General features: G+C 31.1%; 3 protein-coding genes across 13 annotated transcripts in view; 2 read left to right on the plus strand and 1 right to left on the minus strand.

Annotated features, from left to right (window-relative positions):
- The first annotated feature begins 1,275 nt into the window (after positions 1-1,275).
- On the plus strand, positions 1,276-17,328 carry Grp170 (hypoxia up-regulated Grp170 co-chaperone protein). Of its 3 annotated transcripts, none has more exons than XM_074129896.1 (18): positions 1,276-1,434; positions 2,396-2,528; positions 3,747-4,012; positions 5,201-5,406; positions 5,479-5,656; positions 6,114-6,300; positions 7,781-7,930; positions 8,773-8,970; positions 9,043-9,215; positions 9,326-9,358; positions 9,457-9,704; positions 9,877-10,126; positions 10,789-10,954; positions 11,165-11,446; positions 12,502-12,609; positions 13,563-13,626; positions 13,823-14,011; positions 15,039-17,328. In XM_074129896.1, the coding sequence occupies exons 1-18, from the start codon at positions 1,403-1,405 to the stop codon at positions 15,068-15,070; spliced, it is 2,895 nt and encodes a 964-aa protein (XP_073985997.1). In that variant the 5' UTR covers positions 1,276-1,402; the 3' UTR covers positions 15,071-17,328. The 3 variants fall into 3 exon arrangements, with proteins under 3 accessions (XP_073985997.1, XP_073985988.1, XP_073985994.1); XM_074129887.1 differs by lacking the exon at positions 15,039-17,328 and adding an exon at positions 14,127-14,261; XM_074129893.1 differs by lacking the exons at positions 9,326-9,358; positions 15,039-17,328 and adding an exon at positions 14,127-14,261.
- Positions 17,329-18,821: 1,493 nt separating this feature from the next.
- On the minus strand, positions 18,822-20,482 carry LOC141455133 (O-glucosyltransferase rumi homolog). The gene has a single exon (XM_074129991.1). The coding sequence runs from the start codon at positions 20,322-20,324 to the stop codon at positions 19,146-19,148; it is 1,179 nt and encodes a 392-aa protein (XP_073986092.1). The 5' UTR covers positions 20,325-20,482; the 3' UTR covers positions 18,822-19,145.
- A 2,107-nt stretch (positions 20,483-22,589) lies between these two features.
- The window catches only part of LOC141455020 (uncharacterized), a 40,148-nt gene continuing 37,257 nt past the window's right edge, over positions 22,590-25,480 (plus strand). For 7 of the 9 annotated variants that reach the window (XR_012459117.1, XR_012459122.1, XM_074129866.1 and 4 more), the window contains exons 1-2: positions 22,590-23,186; positions 23,264-23,457. Coding sequence is in view for 7 of the 9 variants with exons in the window: in XM_074129866.1 (XP_073985967.1) it covers positions 23,293-23,457 (165 nt within the window). In the remaining 2 variants the exon portion in view is untranslated. The remainder of the gene's footprint in view (positions 23,187-23,263; positions 23,458-25,480) is intronic. The other 2 variants (XM_074129836.1, XM_074129842.1) reach the window with 2 other exon arrangements.

The raw sequence follows: 25,480 nt of genomic DNA on the forward strand, positions 1-25,480 counted from the left end.
TACAGTAATTCTTCTTTCAATATTAACTATTAGTGTGACTGTCGTCTTGAAAGTGTAATTTATAAAAAATAAATTTTATATATATATTCATTTTTTATATATAAAAATGTAATTTTCGTTGAAATTGTAGTTACGAGGTATCACTTCTTAGGCGACGATATTGAGAATAAGATCGGGATGAGATTTTTTTTATACCCAACTTTTTAACTCTTTTATTACCATTATTACTTTCATTACAATCAATTACCAATTTGACGCTAACGACTGTCGCAGATAATGCATTAAAAAAGTATGAAATTCTGCACCAAAATGCGGCAAGTTGGAAGGCTATTCACATAATCTGGCAAACTCTCACCCATTCGGACTTCCAATTAAAGTTTACGCGACACTTCGTACTTAAGAAAATTAAACTAAAAACAACTCAAAGCAACAATATCAAATTAAATTCTAATTTTTATTTGTCCAGTGGTAACGTGGCTTGCAATTTGCCTAACAATGGGTTTGACATATGTATGAATATTAAACAAATGAAAAATAAAAAACAACTAAGAAACCTCATTTTTAATATAGTCCCAAAATGTTGACCATTTTTAAACTTTTCTGCTTCCTCAACTTGCAATCAGATTAGATGGATTTACCATTATTTTATTTTCATCTGAATTGTCATTATTAAATTGTGTACTGTGTAAATGTAATCTCTTTCTTCAGCAAATACCATTGTAGGATAACAAATAAATCATTGTTGAAATGAAGTCAACATTAACAAACTTGTTGACCCCCAAAGTTTGTTTTATTTAACAGCTATTAGTACTTAGTAGCTAATTTTGGGCCATCGGCCTGCAGGCCAAAGATAATGATAGTGGGAGTGAATTGAAGCATAAGGCATACAGCAGTTTCCAGAAATTTCCAAAAGAGATATTAAAAATTATTTCATTAATTATATTTAATGGAAATGCAAAATTAATTCAAAATATATACATACAAGTACTGTAAGGTGATTTTATTAATTGTTTAAAATTTATTATGCAATAAACAAAATCATACTTCTACAGAAACAGCTAATTTTTTTGTCTGTATGAATCAATATAATTTCTCCGTTTCTCGGTGAAAAACTGTGGAAACTGTTATTTTAGGTTATTCATGAAAATTTAAAAGAGGGGAAATAAAAAGTAAGGCTAACTGAATACTTTGCCTATGATCACAAGAAAAATGAAAATTAACCCTTATTTTTACTGGTATCAATAGCCAATAGCTTTGCTCCACACTGTTTGAACCTGTGTAAGTGACTGTCCTAGCAGCTGATTGGTAACAGTCTCTCACATGTATTAACGTGGTTGAAGTAAAGCTACTTGAAATGTGGTGTCAATCCTGCATCTTATAAATTTATTAGTTCTCTATTATAATGTTAAAAAGCAGACTAGCTTGGTCTACGATGTGAGTACACTGTAATGTATAGAATTATCCTATAAACATTTAAATGTATCTTTTTTTATATATATCCTTTATAAACGGCCCAGTAAATGGCCGTTTAACATACGATTAATACGAGTATGTGGTGTTCAATGTTAGTCACCCTAAAAAGCCGCAACTTTTTCTTTTGACTATTATTATTTTGTTTTCTGCCGGCGAAATAGTAATTTAGTAGCCGCAAATTTTGAATGTAATTTTTACGGCAAATAATTCTCTAACTTTGAACTCAGAATTTGAACTAATAGATCAAATGCAATTATTACACTAGGAAATGTAATTGGAAACTGAGTGCACAATTGGAAACAAAACTCGTTTGGAATGAATTTAAAATATTAGAAATCTGAATCACAACTTGATTTTTCCCCTTGATGTTTCGTTCATTTTTGGCTTGAAACAACTTCGCGAGGAACCATTGTCTATTCAGTTTCCATTTTTGAGGTTTTTAAAAACTATTTTAAGGTATTTAAAATGTTAGCAGATGTACTATTAAAATTTGTTTACATTATTTTATTTAGGTGAATGATTGTTTCTTTATAATTATGGATTCAAGGCCAAAGAGCTCTAAAACGTGCAGATACCAATAAATTAATTCAAAATAATATTGTTTGCTGACATTGTGCTTTCATAAATTTACAAATTATTATACGGCATATTATTATTATATATCTATATTTATTAAAGAGCAAATTTAACTTTTTGTTTTTCTAGCTTCTTATTTAAACTTTTTACTTTTATTGGATGGACACTAATTCTTAAGCTATATCGGTGACTATTCCAGTAGTGTTCTTAAATATTTTTTTTAAAAGATTTAAAAAAAAAGTAATGCCTATTTTTCAGGCGGGGTTTACGTCCAATTACCAATTAGGTGTCGAGGACGGAAGCGACTCCTAAGAATTTAAAATATTATAATCCGTTTTTGTTTCAGGAACTGTATAAGGCCGTCGTTTTTATTTATTTCATGTTTGATTATTGTTTTACAAAACATTACACCTTCTCATGGCGTTGCAGTGATGAGTGTAGATTTCGGAAGCGAATGGATGAAAATAGCAATTGTTTCTGTAAGTTTACAGCATAGTGATAGAATTTTAACTTGCAAAAAGTGATGTGAAAAATTCACTCGACTTTTACTTACCATTTATTTTAGAAGGGTTATTTATTTTAGCGAATTAATGTGCCTGGCTGCTCTTAAAAATGAGCAGGAATTTAATCATATGATTAATTTATTATTTCTGCCTAGTATTTAATCCCCACGAATATAATAAAGGTAATCCATAATTTGCTGAAATTACAACAATCGCGGAAAACTAATAAGCCTTTCATGAAATTCCTAATTCTGCTTTAATGATTTCTTCAAATTAGTATTTTAAGTAATCATTAATAGTCGTCGCCAAAATTGTATTAGAGAAAGGACGGTTTGTCACTGTACCCAATTCTAAAAGAACGCAATTAAACCAAAGAATTGTTTCAATAACATGACACTTTCGTTTAGCAGATTCATTTCAAATACTAAATGTCACATAACCTGGTGACATCTAAAGCACTTATTAATTTGAACTTTTTACGGTTTTCGTTTTTAAGTTATGTTGACATTTACACTAATTTTAAAACCATATTTTCAAACAAAGGGGCCACAATGTCAAAAACTCGAAATAGAAATTCTGTAAGGTAGCAATAATTTCTCACGAAAAAAGAAAACAGAAAAGTTGGTTAAAAAACACTGATATTGTATCACTTCTAAACAGAGTTAATATTCTCTTATTGCCCTTATACGAGCAGCAGTAAACTAGGTTTAAAGAAAATTATCGGGGTCATTTTCGAGAAAACCTCACAAATCGATTCCATAAAATGGTATATTCTGAATCTGCTAACCGAAAGTGTCATGTTATTGAAACAATTCATTGGTTTAATTGCATTCTCTTACAATTGGATGCAATGATAAACCGTCCTTTCTCTAATACAATTTTAGCGACGACTATTAATAATTACTTAAAATACTAATTTGAAGAAATCATTAAAGCTGAAGAAGGAATTTCATGTTTGTTGGATTTAAAAGCCCATGATGATTGCCAAATCAACTGTAAAATTCTAACTTTCAACAATTAACGGTTTTTGATTTACATCAGACAGTCATAAATTCAACCCAATTGGGGAACACCACTTATGAAAATTAATAAAATAAATCACCATGAAATGAAACTTTTATTTTTTGTAAAGGACATTTTTTCTTGTATTCAATGTGAACTGAAATAGCTAATTGCTTAATTTTCATTTTCCAGCCTGGGGTGCCGATGGAAATAGCTTTAAATAAAGAATCAAAAAGAAAAACTCCTGTGGCCATTGCTTTCCGAGATGGTGAAAGAACATTTGGCGAAGATGCCATGGCCGTAGGTGTTAGATTCCCTAAAAATTGTTATGCTTATTTATTAGATCTTCTTGGGAAAAAAGTTGACAGTCCTATTGTGAAGTTATTTCAACAAAGGTTTCCTTATTACCACATTATTCCTGACGATGAAAGAGGGACAGTAGTCTTTCAGTTAGATGAGTATGTTTATTTTTGTATTTTATATTGTATTACATTTAGCGCTAATTATTATTTCAGAATATAACAAATTATTAAAATCTTTTAAAGTCGGTCAATTTACTCTCGATGCCGTTGATTAATTGGTTTCAATTAGCTAACTGATCGAAATATTTTAGCTACTTTGATGGATTGTCCTATGAATGGGTGACGTCTAATCTCCCTTTTTCGCTGAGAGGGCAAATTATTAATTATTACCGTGTATTCACAGTTTTGTGCTAACCATTTTGAACTGGCAATGTAGGGGAATAACACCTCCTATAATTAAAATGTGGCGCAAGTAATCTCTCACTAACTATTGGATTTGAGTCTTAACATTTTTAAGTGAATGTCTCTTGCTAAAACGGAGAGTCTTCTTACCCAGATAATCGACTGTCTCATTTCTAGCAACACCAAAATGGTCTAGGCTCAATGAACATTTTTCTCTTTTTGGGGAACTTTTTGCATTCATAATTCATCTTTGTTTTGCTTCGTTATCTGGTGAGTCCTTATTCATATGTGCTTTGACAGTGCTGTTCAAAGCCAAAAGCAATAATATTACCTATGTTCAACTATTGCATCGGAGTTTGAGGGAAGGGAGATGCTTGCCTTGTAGAGAACATTTTGGGCGTCGGAAATCGTTGAGTTCGAAAAATCCCTGCCGAAGATAATGCTATTTTTTTTTGTTTGTCTGACCCTTCTGTCTACACATTTCAAGGGCTTGCAGTTTCGCTTGTTATTCCATGGGCAGGCTGTAAGGTAATCTTTCTTTGCATTTCCTGACTCCATAGGTTGCAAAAAAATTACAGTTATAAAGGAGGGTTTGCCCTATAATTCAAAGAAAATTTGGGAATTTTATCTTTTATAGAAAAACAGAAAAAAATTGTCAAAGTTGGGTGATTTTCAACGTTACGCTTTTTCGTGCAGTTTTTGATGGTCAACCCTTATACAACTGTCCTACCGGACAGTTTTAATCTCAGAATTATAGACATTTTTTGCGATGAAAGAGACATTTCGATGTAATCGTAAGATCTCTACTGATAAATCTGTTAAATGAATTTCATTGATGCTTATTAATTACAATTATTAAGCTTTTCAATCAAGCAGCAATTAAGTAAAAGTAAAATCCTTTTTTATTCTCAATATATTTAAATGTACGTGCCCTTTTTTTAGGTCTACAAAGTATAGTATAGAAGAATTAATAGCCATGATGTTGACGAAAGCAAGAGAAATTGCCCAAAACTCTGCAGGTCAACCAATAAATGAAGTGGTGATTACAGTTCCTGGGTTTTTTAATCAAGCTGAACGTAAAGCAATGATTCAATCTGCAGAAATTGCTGGTCTAAAAGTTTTGCAACTTATGAATGATTATACAGCAGGTAGTAAACGTTAAAAATTAGGATGTTTATTATTTGATCAAATAATTCATTTAAATTTTCTTTTTTTTATAGTTGCTTTGAATTATGGAATTTTCCGCAGAAAAGATTTTAATGAGAGTATTCAGTATATGATGTTCTATGATATGGGCGCTTCTAGCACCTCAGCAACAGTTGTTGGGTACCAGTTGGTGAAGACTAAAGATAAGGGATTTTTAGAAACAAATCCACAGCTCTCAATTCTAGGAGTTGGGTGAGCATGAGAAATTTGCAACGTTCATTAGAAATCCATTCATTAGTTTTCCGAATTTCTCTTAATGATAAAAAAAAAAACAGTTTTTTTTAAATTAAATGTTACGATAGATAGTATTTAGAAGTTGTATACATTTTAATCTGACGTGATTAATTGTCTTATTTCTCTTAATTTTTTTTTTTTTTTTTTTTTTTTTTTTTTTGGCGCATCAACAGCTGAGGTTATTAGCGCCCGGAGCTTTTTTCAGTGCACTGCCGGCCTCCGGACAGTGTTCTCTCGTTACAGACAACACTGTCCATCACCGGACAGTGAGCTGTAAGAAGCTCCTAGGAAGAGAAAATCTAAGGGTCAGCTGCTGGATTCGAACCCGGGACCTCCGCGTGGGAGTCCAGTATGCTAACCTCATAGCTAATCCCTTCCCTTATTTCTCTTAATATTTTTTATTCCATTTTTACAGATTTGATAGGACACTAGGAGGATTAGATATGCAACTACGATTAAGAGATTACCTTGGAAAGAAATTTAATGAAATGAAGAAAAGTAATAAAGATGTATTTGAAAATCCTAGGTCTTTGGCAAAACTTTTTAAAGAAGCTGGAAGACTTAAAAATGTTTTAAGTGCAAATGTTGATCATTATGCTCAGGTAAATGTTTTAAGAATCATAAGATTAATTTTTTAACTGAGCTTATAGTTAAGAACAAAAACCTTTTTAGCCTATTGAGATCTTAAATCAGTACCTTGGAGATATACAACACAAAGTCCATGTTCTTAAAATTTATTTTTTTAATGTTTCTTATTCTTATACAAAATTATTATTTTGATTACACAACCATCTGTTATCGTGCATCTATGTTACTTATTATCTACCAAAGATTTAAGCAAAATAACTCCCATGGGCTTACAAGTAAGAAAAAACCGCGAAAAAACTCTCATTTATTCTCCTGTAAAAAATTTAAAATGTGGCACAGTGTTGTATACCTCCCAGGTACTGAAATGATCCTTCAGGGAGCATGCTTTACCGCCTTTTTTATTCTTTAATTAGAAGTAGACTACTAATTACTTAATCGAAATTTGGGATAGTAATAACAACGATCTAAACTCTTTTAGGCTTATTCTAAACATTGTAAGACTTATGATTGTACGGTAGTAAACAATGTTTGCTAAGGAGAAAGAGATCTTCAAAGAATTGAAAATAAAAAGTAAAATAATGCCTATTTTTTCAAGTAGGCTTTACATTCAACTACCGAATATAGCTGACGCAGTCTCAGGCGACTATAAATTTCTTATGTAAATCGTTAAATAAAGTTCGGGGGAGTCGAAGCCAGTACAACAAACAATACATATTAGTTTTGCGGACCTTGCCTCTAACTGCTCAGCTTCTGTGGAATAGAAAATACGTACTTGCAGTGAATAATTCTTATTCACTATTGTACACGACCTAAATCTTTCAAACATATTACCATAATTTATTGAAGCAATCAACTTAAAGTATTAAAAATTTGTTCCCTTATACACTATGCTTTACTCAGTTATGGGTTGTAGTTTCACGTGTACTCCATAAGTTGAAAAAATATTGAGAGTTTAAATATTTTTGGGTCATAACTTTTTCTTTTACTGTGGTTGCAGATATTAAAAAATTATGAATATTTCTACATGTGACACGGTACATAGTTTTTCAAAATTTTGACATGCTGAGCTCAAAAGGTTCGCTATCACTACCTTAACGTATTGCCATGCGGCTAGTATGCCAAGTTGAGGGCCAATGCAGTTATCCTCTTGTGTTTTAGCCCCCTGTAATTTTTGATAGTGAATTTATAGAGAAACAGCTTAGCAGCAAACAGTACTTATGTAAATATCTCTAATGACACAATCATCATTTACCTCTTGTTTTTTCGAAAAGTATGTGTACGTTTCAATGGATATTGTTTCGAGTTTTTGTTTGTTCTTTGAACGCGATGGCAAACGAATTCTGATCTGAAAATGATCTCGCACATACATGTTGCATACATTTTTAATCAACTGGTTTCCATCATTAGAATGGATGTCTGTAGTGTTTGCGTTAGCATTTAGAAGTTAATTCTTTCTTTTTTTCATTTTTATATTTTCCATGCCTTTATTTTTAGGTAGAAGGACTAATAGATGAAGTTGACTTTAAATTATTGGTAACTCGAGATGATTTCGAAAAATTGTGCTTTGACCTCTTTGATAGAGTAAAAGATCCAATAGTGCACGCATTGAAAACGTCTGGACTTTCAATAGAAGCTATAAGTCAGGTAAGAGTGCAGAGCAAGATTATTGTTTGTTATTAAACTTCATTTGTAAGAAGAAATTTACGGACACATTAGTTTTTTTGAAAGAAGCGGTTATTACCTGGAGAATATAATGCTTTGAGATTGAAATATTGCCTGGAGAAAAACGTTTGAGAAGTTTCATTTTTTGCGAAAACAGCTTTAGTCGTGAGTCAAATTACCGTTAGGATGAAGTGGATTAGCTGTTAAGAGTATCTTGGCGTCCTGGTTGGTATCCCAGCCTAACAACTCAAACAACACTCAATACTAGCACTCACCAGTATAAAAGAGTCTGCAGAGACAGTAAATTATTATATTTGGGCTTTCTTAACCTAATTCAGGTGTCAAGCGATTCGTGGCGAAGAATGAGTAGCACATTGGTCGAAAACAACCTGCGAGGCAGCAGACATCCCTCTAACGTGGGAAATATTTTAATATTTATTTAGAGATAAATCCGAATGGTTACCACATGTTTAAAGATGATGAGATAGAAGATAGATGTAGAGATAGAAGGGATGTTTATTATTAGATCATCTTATATGACTACTCTCCATCTCTTGTGGGGACTTCCGCACAGTAACATACTAGGTTGTTTAAACGCAATGCTGCTGGGTAGCATCAGAGTTAGGGTGCCTAAGTCCCTGGGTGGTTTCCTCGGTTGAAGGTATGTTTACTTTCACTAATTAATTTTGGGATGGCGTCATTGGAATATTTTGAGAGACGGTGCATTAAACCTCAGGGGAGGGTTATCCAGGCTTACATTTAGTAAGAAGAAATAAATAAGTTCTAACATTTCATACTTGAACTTTCATATTTGTTTCACGCAGGTTGTTTTAGTGGGTGCCGGAACTCGAGTGCCAGCTGTACAAGAAAAATTGTCATCTTTTGTTGGTTCAGAACTCAGTAAAAATCTTAACACCGATGAAGCCGCTGTATTTGGTGCTGTTTATAAAGCTGCTGACTTGTCAGCTGGATTTAAAGTAAAGAAGTTTATTACTAAAGATGGTGTATTATTTCCAATCCAGGTATTTATCTGATATATTTTTAGATAATTGTTTTTTAATAATAGTTAAACTTATTTTAAATTTGATCAATAGGTTACATTTGAGAGAGAGGTAGAAAGTGGAACTAGGCTAATGAAGCGCACACTCTTTGGGTTGATGAACCCGTATCCCCAGAAAAAAATACTTACTTTTAATAAGAATTTAAGCGATTTTGAGTTTAATGTAGGATATGGAGAGCTTGATCATTTGAATCCTAAAGAAACTGAGTAAGATTATATTCTTTTTATATGGAAAGACTCAGTCAATAAAAAAATAAAAATCATAGTCAATGACTATCGTAAGTGATTGTACTTGCATGGTTGGTTTTTTCTTTTAGGAAAAGACAAAATATGCTGGCTATCTCTGAAAAGTAATTTAAATACCTCTTAAAACATGTTTTTCGTTTGAACTATACCTAATACTGTTTTTTTATTTTTTTATATATTTTTATTTTATTTTTTTCGTTAGATCCTTAGGATCACTTAATTTAACAAAAGTATCATTGAGTGGAGTTGTCGAAGCACTAGAAAAAAATAAAGGACCTAATGTTGAGTCTAAAGGTGTTAAAGCTCATTTTCTAATGGATGACAGTGGTTTATTAAACCTAATTAATGTTGAACTTGTTGTGGAGAAGTCAATGAGCGAAAGTGATAAAAACGTACCAGAAGAATCCCCTTTGTCTAAACTTGGCAGTACTATTAGTAAATTATTCACAGGTAATTTTGTGTATTTTGCATATTTCGTTGTTAATATTAATCTTAATCATCACACGGACTCCAAACTTATTATTACTAGTTATTATTTGATTTTAAATTTGCTTGTAAATTGTAAAATTACAATTCGTTCCATTTTAGGACATGGGCACTGTTGTTTTATTTTCTTTTAAAGGTCCTGAAGAAACATTAAAAGAGAATCTGGAAAAGCCTGAAGATAAAGATGAACATAAGGAGGGTGATAAAAAAGATGATAAAGCTACGGATACTAATAAAACACGGGAAGAAAAAGAAAAAGATGATAAAAAAAATAAAGATTCTGATAAGCCTAAAGTTATTACATTAAGGGAGCCAATTGCAACAAAGGAAGATTTTTTTATGACTCCATCTTTAAATGAAAAACAATTGTCAGATTCGATTGGAGTGTAAGTTATGTAGGCATTTTTTAATTTTAGGTACGTCAATGCTATGAGATCTTTGGCCGTCACCGAAGCCTTTTTTAGTGCACTGCCGGTTTCCGGGCAATTTTCTCGTTTTCTTGTTGTAGACAAGAAAATTGTAGGCAAGTAAGTAAGTGAACTGTTAGAGGCTTCTAAAAATAGAAAATTTAAGGCCGGGAATTGATCCCACCATCTCCGCATGCGAAACCTGTGCACTTACCACTGAGTTAATCCCTTCAAAATCTTAAAAGAACTAGTACATACTTATGTATGTTTAACATTCTTTATATGTTGCAACATTCTTTATATGTTATATGTATTCTTTAACACACCAGTGATTTAAGATGAATGAAATTCTGAAATCAGTCGTTTCAGAATCGTTAGAATGACGAAAAACAAGTTTTCTATGAGAAGGAAATCATTAATATAAGTTTCCTTTAAATAATTAATTTCAGTTTTTCTTTAAGCATACTCTATTGTTTTTCATGCCATTAAGCTATTAATAGTTCATTAATATTTTTGTAATTGACTCTACTATCATAGCTTGCGTGTTTCTTTTGTGATGGATTCGGATATTTCCATTTGAAATTTAAAAGGGCTTGCTGTGGCTGACCATATCTACGATACTAAGTTCAATCTTTTTCTAGGATTGATAAATTAAACAAAAATGATGAGAGAAAGAGAAGGCATGAAGGTGCGTTGAATTCATTGGAAAGTTTTGTATTCGAAGCAAAAACTAAGCTTGAAACCGATGAATACAAGTTAGCATCCACTGCTGAAGAAGCCGCTGCTATTACTAATTTGTGTTCGAAGGTAAAATCATTTTAAATACTTTTTTATTAGCGTCGTCTTAGATTTCATAGTGCAGAACATTTTTGTGCGCTCTTTTCACCACTTCAATTTTTGTAATTTAGTGCTTTCGGTTTTAAAATTCTAAAATTTAAAATCCAAAAATGCAGTAAATTAGGGCATCAGAAATAATAATATAATTTATTTTACTGTTGATTCGTTTATTTCTTCCAGACTTCCGATTGGTTAGATGAAGAAGGATTTACAGCTAGTGCTGATTTATTGGAAGAAAAGCTTGGAGAGTTGAAAAAATTAACTTTTAATGTTTGGGCTCGGGTAAAAGAACATCAAGAGAGACCAGAAGCTTTAGCAGCTTTAAATTCTGTCATCAATGGAAGTACCCATTTTCTAATTACCATTAAAAACGTGTCTGCCCAACAAATGGACAGTCCTGATGGATCAGTTTTTACCAAAGTGGAAATTGATTCTTTAGAAAAACTTATTAGAGAAACACAAGTAAGTTTCTTATTAATAAAAAAAAAGTATTTCAATAGTTTGTAGTAATCAAATTTAGGTTAAAAAACAAGACAATATTATTCTGGTATTATTTCTTGGTTTGTTCTTAAAAAACAGTTTCCTAGATTATTTGAAAACTATTGTTTGTCATTGTTTAGTAGTTCCTTTTCTAGCGGGAGTTTTCTAACCCCTTCTTCAAGGATTGTGATATTTAGTTGAAGTTTTATAACAACTGATTTTCAGGTGGCAGAATTTGTTCCAACAGTTTCTAAGTTTCTAAGAAATTATGCTCCAAGTTGTATTTTTAAAGTAGGAAATAGTGTCCACACTATCTATGAGAAGGAAATCATTAATATACTTTTCCTTTAAATAATTAATACCCGTTTTTCTTTAAGAATACACCAGTGTTTTTCATACCATTAAGCTAGGAAGAGTTTATTTTAATTTAATGAAATTTGATTTGGTTATATCGTATTTATGAAGTTGATTTTCATGAGATATTTAAACGAAAATATTGTGATAAGAGGACAGTTATCTATTCTGAAAGTTTAGCGGCAATTAAAGTGATCAATGGATCGTGAGTTGATTCCATATTGGAATTAACTCCTTTGCCGAGTTAGCTAGTTCAAATAATTTTTATTCTCTATGCTAGGGATTGACGTATATGTGGCGATAAGTATGTGGACGATGTGATCCATGGTGATAAATGTATGGGGCAGCTTTTCAAGTGGGTTTGGGATCAACTTGTGAACCTTGAGCTTGTGTTCACGCTATGCACTAAAGGCTAGCGCAGGCTAAACAGGGATATTTCTACAGAATATTGTGAGTTGTGGTATCTAAGATATGTTGCCTCGCTTTTCTGGTACATATTCTGGTCTTTCACCAAAAAATCTGTCTTTGCATCTTTAACCAAAAATTAGTCGGTGGTTTTATCGAAGAAACCTTTAGTTAACGGTTTATGTTGGTTTATAAAATTGTTGTTTATGTTTAAAAACTTGAAACGTAAATATCTTGGACGTAATGTAAGATTTTAATAAAAAGTATAATGATTACAGGAATGGAAAGAGAAAGCAATAACTGAACAAAATAGGCTACTACCTCATGAAACTCCCAAATTGACAATTAAACTTATTATGGAAAAAATGGCATTCTTGGATAGAGAAGTATTTAAAAAATTATTTATTTTATAATTATCTCTCTCTAAAAGTTTTGAATATTATAGTATTGTAAGATTTCTTTGGTTTATGTGGTTTCTGAAAGTTGATCAGTTGATTTTCATAAGCATTTAGCTGACCAATGAGATGAGATTTTTATCAGCAGATCATTTCAATATTTTTCTCGAAACCTATTTTAATAATTTTATGATGCATTAATTATGAGATAATGGCCTGGCATTGACGAAACAATACGAAATCACGAAAAGAGTTTTTTAGAAAAAGTTCATTTAAAATAGTATATCACAAAAACCTCTTACTTTTGTTCATTATGTAACTAGATTCACTAAGGTGGATCACATTTAATATTATCCAACATAGCACAGTTCTTTTCTTTCATCTAGACATCCATACGTTGTAAGAGGGGAACTTTCATAAAGGAAAGTATCATAAAAAGTTTACTTAAACTTAAAAACAATATAAAAGATTTTGAAATTGGAACTAATGAAAAATCAGGAAAAGAAAATTAAAAGGCGAAATTATTTGTACCAGAAAAATAGAAATAACCAATGAACCGATCTCGATTTTAATAAAACATAAATAATCAAATGTTTGGACTAAAAGTGAATAATACCACTAAGTCGCGAAGGCGTAGGTGTGACAACTGCTGTAGGATATAAGCTGGCTTCAAATAAGAATGTAATATCAATATTTCCTCGAATAGTAGCAAAAAATCTGGTGTTCACTCACAATAATTACTCTTATTTTTTTCAAGATCTAACTTTTAACAAATTTACTTCACTTTCTTAATATTTAGCCTAGCGAGCGGAAAGATAAAATTTTCTTTTAACAGCTTTTGTTATCAGTAATGACGATACCTCGTTTTTTTCCGGATTCCGGGTAGCAAATAATGTTAATTTTTTTTATTGCAATGATTATGATATTATATGAATTTTTTTTAGGTGAAATATCTTGTTAATAAAGCCAAAATTTGGAGGCCGCGTCAACAAGAAGAGAAGGCCAAAGGTAACTAATTTTTTTTCGGTCACCTTTTTAAACTAACACATATCTCAAATATTCTATAAGCAATTAACTTTTCCTTTTTTACTCGTCACTTTTTTGTAGAGAAAAAGCTCCCAGTATAAATATTTTATAATTACTATTTTAAGTGGATAGAGTTAAGATTTTTGAAGATAATATTGAATACTTCATTTTTCTTCAGACACTTCAACAAATACCACTGACAAAGTTAGAAATGATACTGTTGACTCAGCCGATAATGTTGAACCAGAAGAAACACAAGAGATACCAATAAAAGATGAAAAACTAGTTGAAAAATTAAGCGATTCAAGTCATGAATCAGAATCGGAGGAAGCTATTGAATCAACTCCTATTCATTCGCCAACTACAGGTAACCTAAATTTTCACAAAATACATTATTTCTGTTTTCTTTTTCCAATGTTTGTGCAGGTTGTTTGCCCAGTGTTTACTCATTTATAACAGTGCATGATAAATTTTATTTTCAGAACTCATTGGTATAGACAAAACTGAACCATCTTTGCTTATTAGTGCTCTAACTATGATTTTAATACATTTTTTATTTCAAATCACTGCTGTTGTGTGATTTTCGTCTTACCGAAATATATTTGTTTATTTGTAAATCATTGGTGTATTGTCTCTCCCACACTTTTTGTTTGACTGTCACAATTTTTGGATCTTTTTTTTCTGCGTTTCCTAAAAAACCGTTTTCTTATGGAAATGAGAACATTTTTCCTCTTTTTAAAGGAAATTCTGTTTATTAACATTAAAAAGTATTTTCTATGTATTTACAAATTTAGTTGCCTTTTTTTTCAGGCACTTATTACAACTTTTTTCTAGGAGGTAAAGTATTTGCATCGTTTCACATGTACGAAATCGACTTGCCACCGAAATGCATATTTTGATGACTCCTTGCACAAAAAAATAAATAATAAAATTAAAGTATATAAATGGTTAATATGCAAGTATATAAGAAAAATCATAGCACAAAAATGAAAAGTCGAATAAAATTCAGCCAGTTTTAGTAGTTCGTCGCTTCTGATGCTTGAATTTGGCCAAAATCCTCAACATGTGCGACTTTGTTTAAGCGATTTTTCTATTTCTGTTATTTTCTTGAAAGTAATTCTTATAATTTTCATTTAATTTCGTATATTATTGAGACCACCTATCACCACTTTTATTCGAAGCTTTTTCCTGGGAACATTGCTTTTCGGGGATTCTGGGGAACTGCAATATTAAGCTTTTATCTAAAGTTCTTCTAAAAACCGGACGTAGGAAGGAAGCTGCTATTTCACGAAAATTTGAACAGAATCGTGATAATTATTTTCGTACCAATTTTTTTTTTTGTTTTGTTCAATCTTTTAAAGTATAAATAATATCTAAAAATATTTTTATTACAGATAAGGAAGAAAGAATTCATTCAGAACTCTGAAGATTCTTTTATGGATTCAGCAAGTGGGGTTTTGTGTTGTTTTCACAGCCACAAAATTTAATTCAAGTGACATTTCACATTTTATAAATGTTTAATGGGGGGAAATGTAATTTATTTATTTATTTATTTTGTATTTGAATTTTTAAGTGAAGTCGAAATACAGTTAAACTGGACCGCACTGGGTCTAAATTAATGGCTCTTAGGTAATTAATCAACCGTAAAAGGATTTTAGGGCTATTTTTCATTGTTACAGCAGCCCTGTTTCTCTACAATTTATCCGTGACCAAATACATTTCTGCAAATATTCTCTAGTAAGTAACTATGTATTATTTCTCTTAAATCTTCGATTTAAGTAAAACATTGTAGACGATTTCGGATGCGAAATTATGTAGGGTTGAAGAAAATTTCGAAAGCCTGAATTTCACCCATTTCCTAATTACAATATAAGAAATAGTTTTGAAAAATGTTTTTCTTTAAATATATATGTTGTAGATCATTCTGTTAAAAAGTCCAAATACCTTTAAAGTTGCCATTGAACCTCCTCTAGGGTTGAATCTGGCCTCTATGTTGGAAATATAATATGAGGTTGAATCAATGATGATAAAAGATAAAAGTCACAAATATTTCAATGTTTAAATGAATATTTATAGTAAACTAAATTACAAACCTGTCTTCTCATGGTAGTGATGAGTTTTCTGAACTCATAAAAATTTTGCTGTTGAATTGATAATTAAAAGTTATCAGTTAAAACATGTTTTGAACCTCATTAATCATCATTTGAACAATATGATTAAATTTAATGTTCAAAACATAGTTATCTCTGTTTTGAATAGAATTTTTCGTTATCTTCTGCAGAAGTTTTTAAAGCGTGATTGAAAGTTAATCTGTTTCTTTTATTTCTATTTTTTTAAAGAATGATAACTAGTGGAATCAACCACAGTTAGTTTGGAAAATATTTATATTTAAATATTTTAAAATATTAAGAATGTAAAAACAAAAATATTGTTTAGCTTAATATGAATCTTTTCCTATATTACATTGTGAAACTCGTCGAAACATCCCAAGTTCATATTTCTTAGAGGATACCTAAAGTAAATTTAGCTAAAGGATATAAATCATTAAATTATAAATGTATATGTTGCTTAAGTAGTTCGGGATAATTATATACCTTTTTGCGTGTTCCAATTGTCTGAGGAAAAAATGAAGGAGAAACAGGAACTACTCGAAGATAGATGGACTAAAAGTTTTCCGGTAATTTTTAATTAGAAAAAAGGTTGGAGTTTTTAATTGATTTTCGAATTAAAATTATAAACCCTTCTAGTATGTTTTAACAAATAATGTTAACTTGTAATAAAGTGCGTGGATGTCGGGCATTTACTTATTTTTTGATGCATTATTTAGACTACACAAAGTATTTGTAAAGGCATTGGCGCAAGGGATACTTTATTGCGATATTGTTTATCTGCACAAAAAAATCAAGTTAGTTTAAATTTGTCTGGAGCTATATAAATTGTTCATGGATTAAAATGTTGATCTTCTATATCAACCTGTAGATAACAGGGCTCCATGCTGAGCAATCAAACTTTCCCTCAATTTAACAAATGAATGATGAATATGCAATGGTATCAGTTCCAAATGATAGATATTCTTTTATTGTATTTATTTGTTTAGGATAACTGAAAAATATTTGGTTTAAAAATTAGAGAAAACATTTTCCAAGGAGTATGTTGATTTGTAAGTAACAGACAAAACACTGAACGTGAAAACATGCATATGGACGGTTGTACAAATAACTGGAAACATACTGAAATGTTTTTTTTTGGCATACCAAGGGAGCAAGAATTTATTATGAAAATGTGATGTTAATTTATTAATTTTCTGTAAAGGGGTAATGTTAAATTATAATTAAATAAATCTTTAATTATATTCAGTATTATATTCTGTACAGGAAACTATTCTGTACTTTAAAATTTATATGGTGTAAAATGCGTTTTGTAACCATTTAACATTATTAACCAATCAATTGGCCTGGAAACGACTTTTAATCTTAGTTAATTCCAAAGAAAAAATAAAAAAATATCAATTTCTATCTACGCTCGGCTAAGTAGTGTTTTTTTTATTACATTTCTTTTTCATCATTCCAATTAAGAGCTGCATTCTTCTTTTCACCGTTGTCTTTCTTATAAAATAAGTTAAGATTTTATGTATTTCTTATAAATTGGATTAAACGAATTTAAATACACCATTGAGCCATCTGATATTTTGTTTATATATTTATATTTAGAGAGGTACTATATTTAATGATTAAACTTACAGTGAAACAAAGTAATATTGTGGTAGTCTTAAAACTTGCTTATGAACTTTCCTTTTTATACCTGGTACAACTTTACAAACCAAATCTCTGGCTTTAGAGTTTAGCGTGCTCCTTTGGATTGCAAAACAGTCCATTAAGCACCACCTAATGCATCATGTAAATATTAAGGAGAGCAGAGAAATGAATTTGATTTTTAGAAAGTCAGATTTTTTTTTTTGTTGCATTAAGGACCTCTTCAGGCCCTTTGTTGTGTAAAACTTGGTACACTACGTTAAGAGGACAGCATGATCTTTGACCAGGTAAGTGATTGGTAATGCTTCCTCGAAGGTTTCTATCGAAATAGATAAAAACCATGGCTACAAATATAGACCTTTAGGAAATCCTGTATCCGGGTAACAAATCTTTGCTACTTGCAAGTTTTAAGATCTATTGTATCCAACGCCAGCGTATATTGAGTAATCATCTCCTCAACCACTCTTTGAGAAGGTCCTTGCAAGGGCAAAGAATAAAAAAGTATTTTCTGTACTAGGTAGGTGGTTTTTCACTTAGCTTCCACCTAAGCGACCAACTCTGGATCAGAAAACAGCTACAAAAGGTGAAATAAACGTTTTTTATGTTATAATAGGTTAGGTTATTCTTCAAATATTTAATGGACGGCCAAATCTCTTAGGCCCTGGGCACACAGAAAGCGGTCTGTCGCAGTGGGCAACGATCTCCGACTGAGGCGGTCTATTTGTATTACACAATGTTGCAGCATCTCTGTCAAACAGAACGCGGTCTAGTCTTTGTCGCGACGACAATCGATCTGGTAGTACAAAATTACAGATTTCAACGTGACCGCCTTGCCACCTAGTAATACGAAATAAAGATTCCAATGTTAAGAAACTTTATTACTCATTTTTTATTTCATTCCCGCGACATATGAAAATACTAGAAGAACTTATTTTCATGTGACTCCAGTTCAATACATAAGCGGTGGTATTCCTCTAATTGTTCTCTCTTCTTATTAATTACATGCACCCAACTTCGGTTTTTTGCTTTGCAAAGCTAATAGCAGAAAGAGTTGTTCTTCGTCCGAGCTCATACTCAATATATAAAAATTAAAACAAACAACAAGAAACGCACTACTACTTCTCAAGAAGAAAGCTATCAAACTGGACCGCTCTAACAGAAGAATCGCGTCCTATGTGACGTCCCCATATCGACGACCGCTAGATCGCTGCCTGCCGCGACAGACCGCTTTCTGTGTGCCCAAGGCCTTAGGTTTCAAATGTCACGACGTCCAACCCACAAACAAGCAGTATATGATCCATTTGTGCATTAAATAAGGGGTGTATTTGAGTGAAATAAACAAATTTGGGACGCCACAACTCTTTTATTGTGCATTAGACATTATTAAATAACTGTTACAAAGGGGAGAATTAAAACAAATCCAAATATTTTTTTTATAAAAAGAGATATATATTTTATATAACATATTTATATTGACATAATTTTCGCTATATTTTATATTAGCACACTTCATACTATAGTAAAAAATAATGAAATAGAGTAGTAAAGGACATCCCAAATCTCCTATTTGTCAAGCTTTAAGATTTCACTCACACAATCCGAAAAACTGTAAACTGCTAGACATTTCTTTATTTTGACAATTTCGTAATTATTTATTCTTTGTCATCTTCTTCAACTTTCGCAAACCTCCGTAACATATTCTACAAAACGATTTTTTTTTTTTTAAGATATTCAAAGGTACATTTAATATTATGAGATCTTCTTCACTAAAATAAGTTCTTTATTAAATTTTGGTTTGAAAGTTAACAATTTGGAATACTGAAGCAATAATCTTCTCCAATAACAAAAAATATCTTCCATTTTTAAATAATTATACACAAAACGATATCCTCTTAAAGCAATACTTTTCGCAATACTGTCTTCTTGATTTAAAAAACTTAATAACTTCTTGTAATCTGTTGTTGTAGCATATTTATCCAATGGTACATAGTGCACCCACGGTTTCAAAGCAGTATAGAAAAATTCTTTCCATTCATTTCCAACATGAATAACAAGTGATTTGCATAAAAAAAGATATTTAAATCTAAAACTCGCAGCTACTCCTCTAAAATTCAAGAGATATTTATACTGGCAATGATCTTCTAATGAAATTTCATTAGAAGGTTGTTCACCGAGAGTATCGTTCACAGATTTCCACGCTTGATTCTTAGTGTAAGCAGCATCAGCAATACTTGGATTCGCTCTGGATAGCAATACAATATTATCTCTTTCGCTACTAGTTCTTGAACCACGAAAAAATGCTTTTTCAATCTTCTTTTCCCAAGGAGATCTATCAGCTGCCTTTGATATTGACTGCCTACCTAAATCCCACCTACCTAATCCCTGTGGTATTAGTTTGATAGCTGGGCCACCTTTCCAGAAAGACCAAGCGGGATACATAATATCATAATAATTATCTGGTTTACTAAAAGAAAACATTGGTAATGGGCTACTATGGTGTTTACTAATTTGTGACCAATCGTGAAAATTGACACACAATTCCAGATCAGGTAGTTCATGGTTTAGTTTGGTCAGAAAATATTCCACACCTTCACAACGAGATGGAAATAAACATTCTTTATTTCGATACCATTTACCTTCAATTAGTTGATACTTTACTCCCTTGGAAGAACAGATCCTCAACATTTCTTCAGTAATCCCATTTTTAAAAGGGCGTAAATCTGCTTCAATAACATTTAAATAACATGAGCACTTATCACAAGTATCATTTTTATATAAAGCTTGAGCTTTGTAGTACTGTGTCAAGAAATAATTACTTCCTTTTTCATATAAATTATGGGATTGTTTGCAGTTAGCACTATTGCAAACATGTGAATGAGATTCTAATGTGTTTATATTAAGCAAAAATAAAACGAAATAAAGTAGCATTGCATTTCTTTCACAGATTAATCAAATATTTAAACTATTCAACTTAAAAATATAAAAAAATTAATGTAATTTACTTGGTTTCGCTCAAACATGTTTATTTACATTTGCGGGAAAATAATCTACAAATATAACCGGTAAAGGAAAGGTTACGTTACTGTAAAAATTAGTGATGGGCTATTTGAGCGGACTCGTTCCATTGGAACGAGTCCGATGGTGGAACGAGTTGATTCAAATCCCTATTTTTAAAAAAAGTGATTCCGCCCCGCCCCAAAAAATTTAGGCAAATAAAAATGAAAATGAGGCAGCAGAAGGTTTGGAACGATTAAACATAAGAACAAATGTCACGCAATTTATTATATTATTATATCATTAAATGTTAGCTTTCCCAGTTAATAACAAAACTATATTTCTTTAACACACATTGAGTACTATCCCTAATTTCCAATTGCTCTGATAAATATAAAATTAACAACGTAATACAAATATTAACACAAAAATAGGCTAGTCAAATATAAATTAAAGCAATGCAGTTTTGTCATTATCTAGCTTGACCACTAGAAGACTGGAGTTAACTTACTTCAAGAGTATTCAAGGTAGAGAAACGGAAATGGGTAGGAAATTATTCCATAAAAATTCTAACCCTTCAAAATTATAATTACTCAAAATATTTATTAACTAAGAATTGAATATCAAGCTTTTAAAATATTATCTTATTGTTTTACAAAAAGAAAAAGCTGTGTGCTTAATCTTAAACTTAGCGCTGGACACTCTTACTCTCATCTTCATTGGCGTAAGCTTGAACGTGTACATGTCAGCTAGACGGTCAAAGTAAAACTGGGCCAAAATTTAGTATTACCTAACTGGTTTACTTAGTGTAGTATCCCTCCCACTCTATCACCTATTTCACAAACATTCATCGATTGAAAATATTTTTTAGTTAAATATTCGTTTCATTGGAATACAAAAAACATTATAACGCTTTCTTAAGATGATTTGAATTTTTAAAATTTGTTTTTGTCCATTACTCTTATAAAATACGAAGAATTTCAAATAAAATATAATATACAAACACAGAATGATCTAGTGTGCAGGTGGAGTCAGTCGTAGTTACCATGACAACGGAACCGTTAAACGACTCCGGCCCAGCTCTAGCATTTTCATTGGTTAAATCCACTGGAGTTGGTGGAGTCGAATCCGGAGTGATTTAAATCCTTTTGAAACCGGACTCGTTCCATTTTTTCGTTCACTGAATCTAGCCAATAGAAATTGCTGGAGCTGGAACCGGAGTTGTTTAACGGTTCCATTGCTATGGTAACGAGGACTGACTCCACCTGCATACTAGATCATTGTGTTTGTATATTATATTTTATTTGAAATTCTTCGTATTATATAAGAGTAATGGACAAAAACAAATTTTAAAAATTAAAATCATCTTAAGAAAGCGTTATAATGTTTTTTGTATTCAAATAAAACGAATATTTAACTAAAAATTATTTCCAATCGATGAATGTTTGTGAAATTGGTGATAGAGTGGGAGGGATACTGCAGTAAGTAAACCAATTAGGTAATACTAAATTTTGGCTCAGTGTTACTTTGACTGTCTCACGGTCATGTACACGGTTAAACTTACCCAATGAAGATAAGAATAAGAGTGTCCAGCGCTATGTTAAAGATTAAGCACACAGCTTTTTCTTTTCGTAAGATAATATTTTTAAAGCTTGATATACAAGTCCTAGTAAATAAATATTTCTTTATTTATGAGTAATTATCATTTTGCTTGAAGGGTTAGAATTTTTTTTATGGGAATAATTTCCTACCCATTTCCGTTTCTCTACCTTGGATCCTCTTGAAGCACGTTAACTCCAGTCTTCCAGTGGTCAAGCTAGATAATGACTAAACAGCATTGCTTTAATTTTTATAATTGACTAGTCTATTTTTATGTTAATTTTTGTGTTACGTTGTTAATTTTATATTTATCAGTGCAATTGGAAATTAGGGATAGTACTCAATGTGTGTTAAAGAAATATAGTTTTGTTATTAACTGGGAAAGCTAACATTTAATGATATTTTTTAATAAATTGCGTGACATTTTTACTAATGCATAGGGTAAGTACAGAGACCGGAATCGGTGAACGAGTTGTTGGAATCGATTCCAACCCTGGAACTGATTCAAATCCAACGAGTCCAAAGACGGACTCGTTCTGCCCATCACTAGTAAAAATACATTGCATGTCCAAATATATAACAGCGTTTAGAATCTATAAGGCAGTGGTTTGTTTAGCGAATTGAGCAAGTAGTGGATTGTTCTAGTGAACTGATCAAGCAGCGTATACATGTTGTGTATTGATAATTATTATTAATTAATGCAGGCAGAAATTAATCATATCTCAGTTTAAGTGATTTTTAACATTATGGACAAATGTTGTGTTGTGTAAAATAATGATTTATTTGCTACAAATAAAATTATAATTCCATCGTTCATGATGGTAATATAAATAGGTATTTTACATGTACATGTTTTTATTTTTACCGGGGTCTAATTTATTTCAGTATTAATTATTGTATTATTGTGAATAATGATCATAATGCGTTTTAGATCGCATTATATTAGTTCACTATGATTAAGTCGTAACTAGACTTTTTATTTTTTTTTAATAATAATGCTGAGGAAAGTAGGAACTTAGTTTAGTGTTTGGTTTTTATACAAATAAATTACCAGTAGTTATTAGGTAGAAGAGCCGTAGTACATAATTTGCTTGGTGAATAAAGCAATTTTTTTTTTGTTCATTTGATTGTGAATTTTTAGTCTTATCACGTATTTTCTTTTCCTATTTAATTTAATAAAAAATTGATCTGCTAAAGGTATGGTAGTTAACTTGATTGAATATTTTTCTGTCATGTGTATCAGAATGTTCATTGAAGTCTGAATCTAATTTCAGGCGTAAGTATTTTCTTTCACTAATTTACGATGCAACCAGCATGGAATCAATGGGGGGCTTCTTCACCCTATCCTTTGGCAGGATATTCTTCTGCTATGGGTGCACCCGTAGCAACTGCAGCACCAGCCACAATGCCGTACTCAATGGGAGCCGCGTATCAGTGGCCTAACTATTCAGCTCCGACTGCTACTCCCGTAAGTGATTTATTATTGATTTATACATAATGTACTTATAATTCAGACTTAGCAATTTTAATTTGTTTTATTTGTGCAATATTTTATTTTTGTTAGAGTATATCTCAGTTGGTAACCAGCTTAAAAAAGTATTAAAAAAATTCTATAAAAAAATAAACAGTTTGCGAAGAAAGTTAGTAATCAAATACAAAGTTGCAATACAAAATATTGTAAACTTTGTTAGTATATGTTATTAAAATTATATCAGTTTGATATTTAATTAAAAATAACTTAACTTTTCCATTCCTTAAAAAACCTCTATAAAAGACTTCCAGGGTAAAATTCTTATATTTCCAGAAGCAGTAAGATAGATTCAAAATTGTTTAAATAAAATGTGTTACAATTATCCGATAGTTTTTGATTTTGCAAAATAAAATAAGAATAAATTGATTTTTGCAAACAAACATTAAAAATAATTAAACTTTACTCTGAACTTAATTGATTTTTTGTTTGTTTGTTTATTATTATTATTATTATTATTATTATTAATAATTACCGTTATTTTTTGGGTTTATATATAGCTTGTGAAAAACAATATTGACATTTTTTATTTATCTTACCTGTCAATATGGTTAAAAAGAAGTCCTATCCATACAAACTCATGTCTATACACACTATGTACAGCCACTTTTTTTCCAATCCTGCTAGAAGATTAGATATCTTTATTGCTGGAGACTCTCTTCTCGCTTAGTTTTGTGAACATTTCATTTTCGATTGTTTCTCTGAGAAAAAGATCTTGGATAAAGAAACCTGATATGATCAAATTTATGTATATGTACCTGATAATATGAAGAGTAGATAAATAAATTCTAAATATCTTTGTAATTGCATTTGTTCTTTAATTTTGATAGATTTCGGAGTTTTATCTATTCTTAAGAGCTTGGTATATCAGTTTTCATTTTCAGAATGTGACTTCTATTTACACACGTATACCATACACAGAACTTCAACGATTTGTGTCAGTGTAGTATGTAACAAAAACATTAAGTGCGATAGAAAGACAAGTAATGAAACAAGCTCGAAGATAGATGAAAATCTAATACCTATTGGAAGTTTTTGAACAGCAAGTCTCTGAAGAATAAATACAATTTTGTCCAGTATTAGGAATTAACCGCGTATTCAAGTATCTTAAAATTCAGTTTCAGTAAAAATAAATCTATAGAGTCCTTCCTTAAAAATGCACATTACATTGTCTCAAAATATTTTTATTTTTTTATTTATTAATCATCTAAAATTAAAAATAAATTACGGATTTAAGCGTTTAGATATTAGTTCAGATTATATTATTGAGGAAGACCTTAAAAGAATTCAGTACTGCACCCACAAATTGTGGGAGTCTTTGAGGTAAAATTATTTTCTTAAAACTGCAACTTTAGTACTTTTAGAATTATGATTTTTTATCGGTCTAAAACATTTTTAAGTCTAGGTCATCTTACTGTCAAGGTTTTGCTATATTACTGTTGTTAGTTCGATGCCTTTCATATAAATGATTAATAAAAATCTCGATCGAACAGTTCTTTTAACTGTAGTAGCTCTTTTCGGTGTTTATTAGGGAGTACAGTCGTCTGTAAACTTATAATATATGTATACATATGTGAGTGTGTTTTATATGATGAATTCGAGTTTATCGGTTTGTTTGCTAACTCAGAGAATTGCAGCTGTTGCCTTTATCCTTGCTTGCTGGCACCTATAAGTATTGAGGATTGTATGTAATTGTTATTCTTGTTGTCAGTCAGGGATACCCACAAGGCAGGCAAGGTTCTAGTAGGTGGCTGGCTTATCTACTTCACCTTATGGGTTATAATAGCGTTGACTTAGGGAATAAAAGTTCCGATGGTTCACTACCCAAAAACACGAGTTCTTCATTAAACTAAGTGAAGATTTTAAAAAGTTCTTGTTAAAAGAGAGAAATGTAAAGATTAAATCTCGTGAGGAAGGGTGCTAACAAAGTTACTAAAATAATAATTATTTCCACGTCAATATT

This window comes from Rhodnius prolixus, unplaced genomic scaffold (genome assembly GCF_049639745.1).
Source record: "Rhodnius prolixus isolate KJV_2025 unplaced genomic scaffold, Rpr scaffold_1, whole genome shotgun sequence".
Taxonomy (NCBI): domain Eukaryota; kingdom Metazoa; phylum Arthropoda; class Insecta; order Hemiptera; family Reduviidae; genus Rhodnius; species Rhodnius prolixus.

What these genes read in the sequence shown, in the direction of transcription:
- Grp170 (XM_074129887.1), top strand. Translation starts at nt 1,403, where the DNA reads ATGTTAAAAAGCAGACTAGCTTGGTCTACGAT. An exon ending in CTCTCAATTCTAGGAGTTGG is followed by an intron (nt 5,657 to 6,113) that starts GTGAGCATGAGA and finishes CCATTTTTACAG; the next exon opens with ATTTGATAGGACACTAGGAG. An exon ending in TATTCATTCGCCAACTACAG is followed by an intron (nt 14,012 to 14,126) that starts GTAACCTAAATT and finishes TTTTATTTTCAG; the next exon opens with AACTCATTGGTATAGACAAA.
- LOC141455133 (XM_074129991.1), bottom strand. Translation starts at nt 20,324, where the DNA reads ATGCTACTTTATTTCGTTTTATTTTTGCTTAATATAAACACATTAGAA.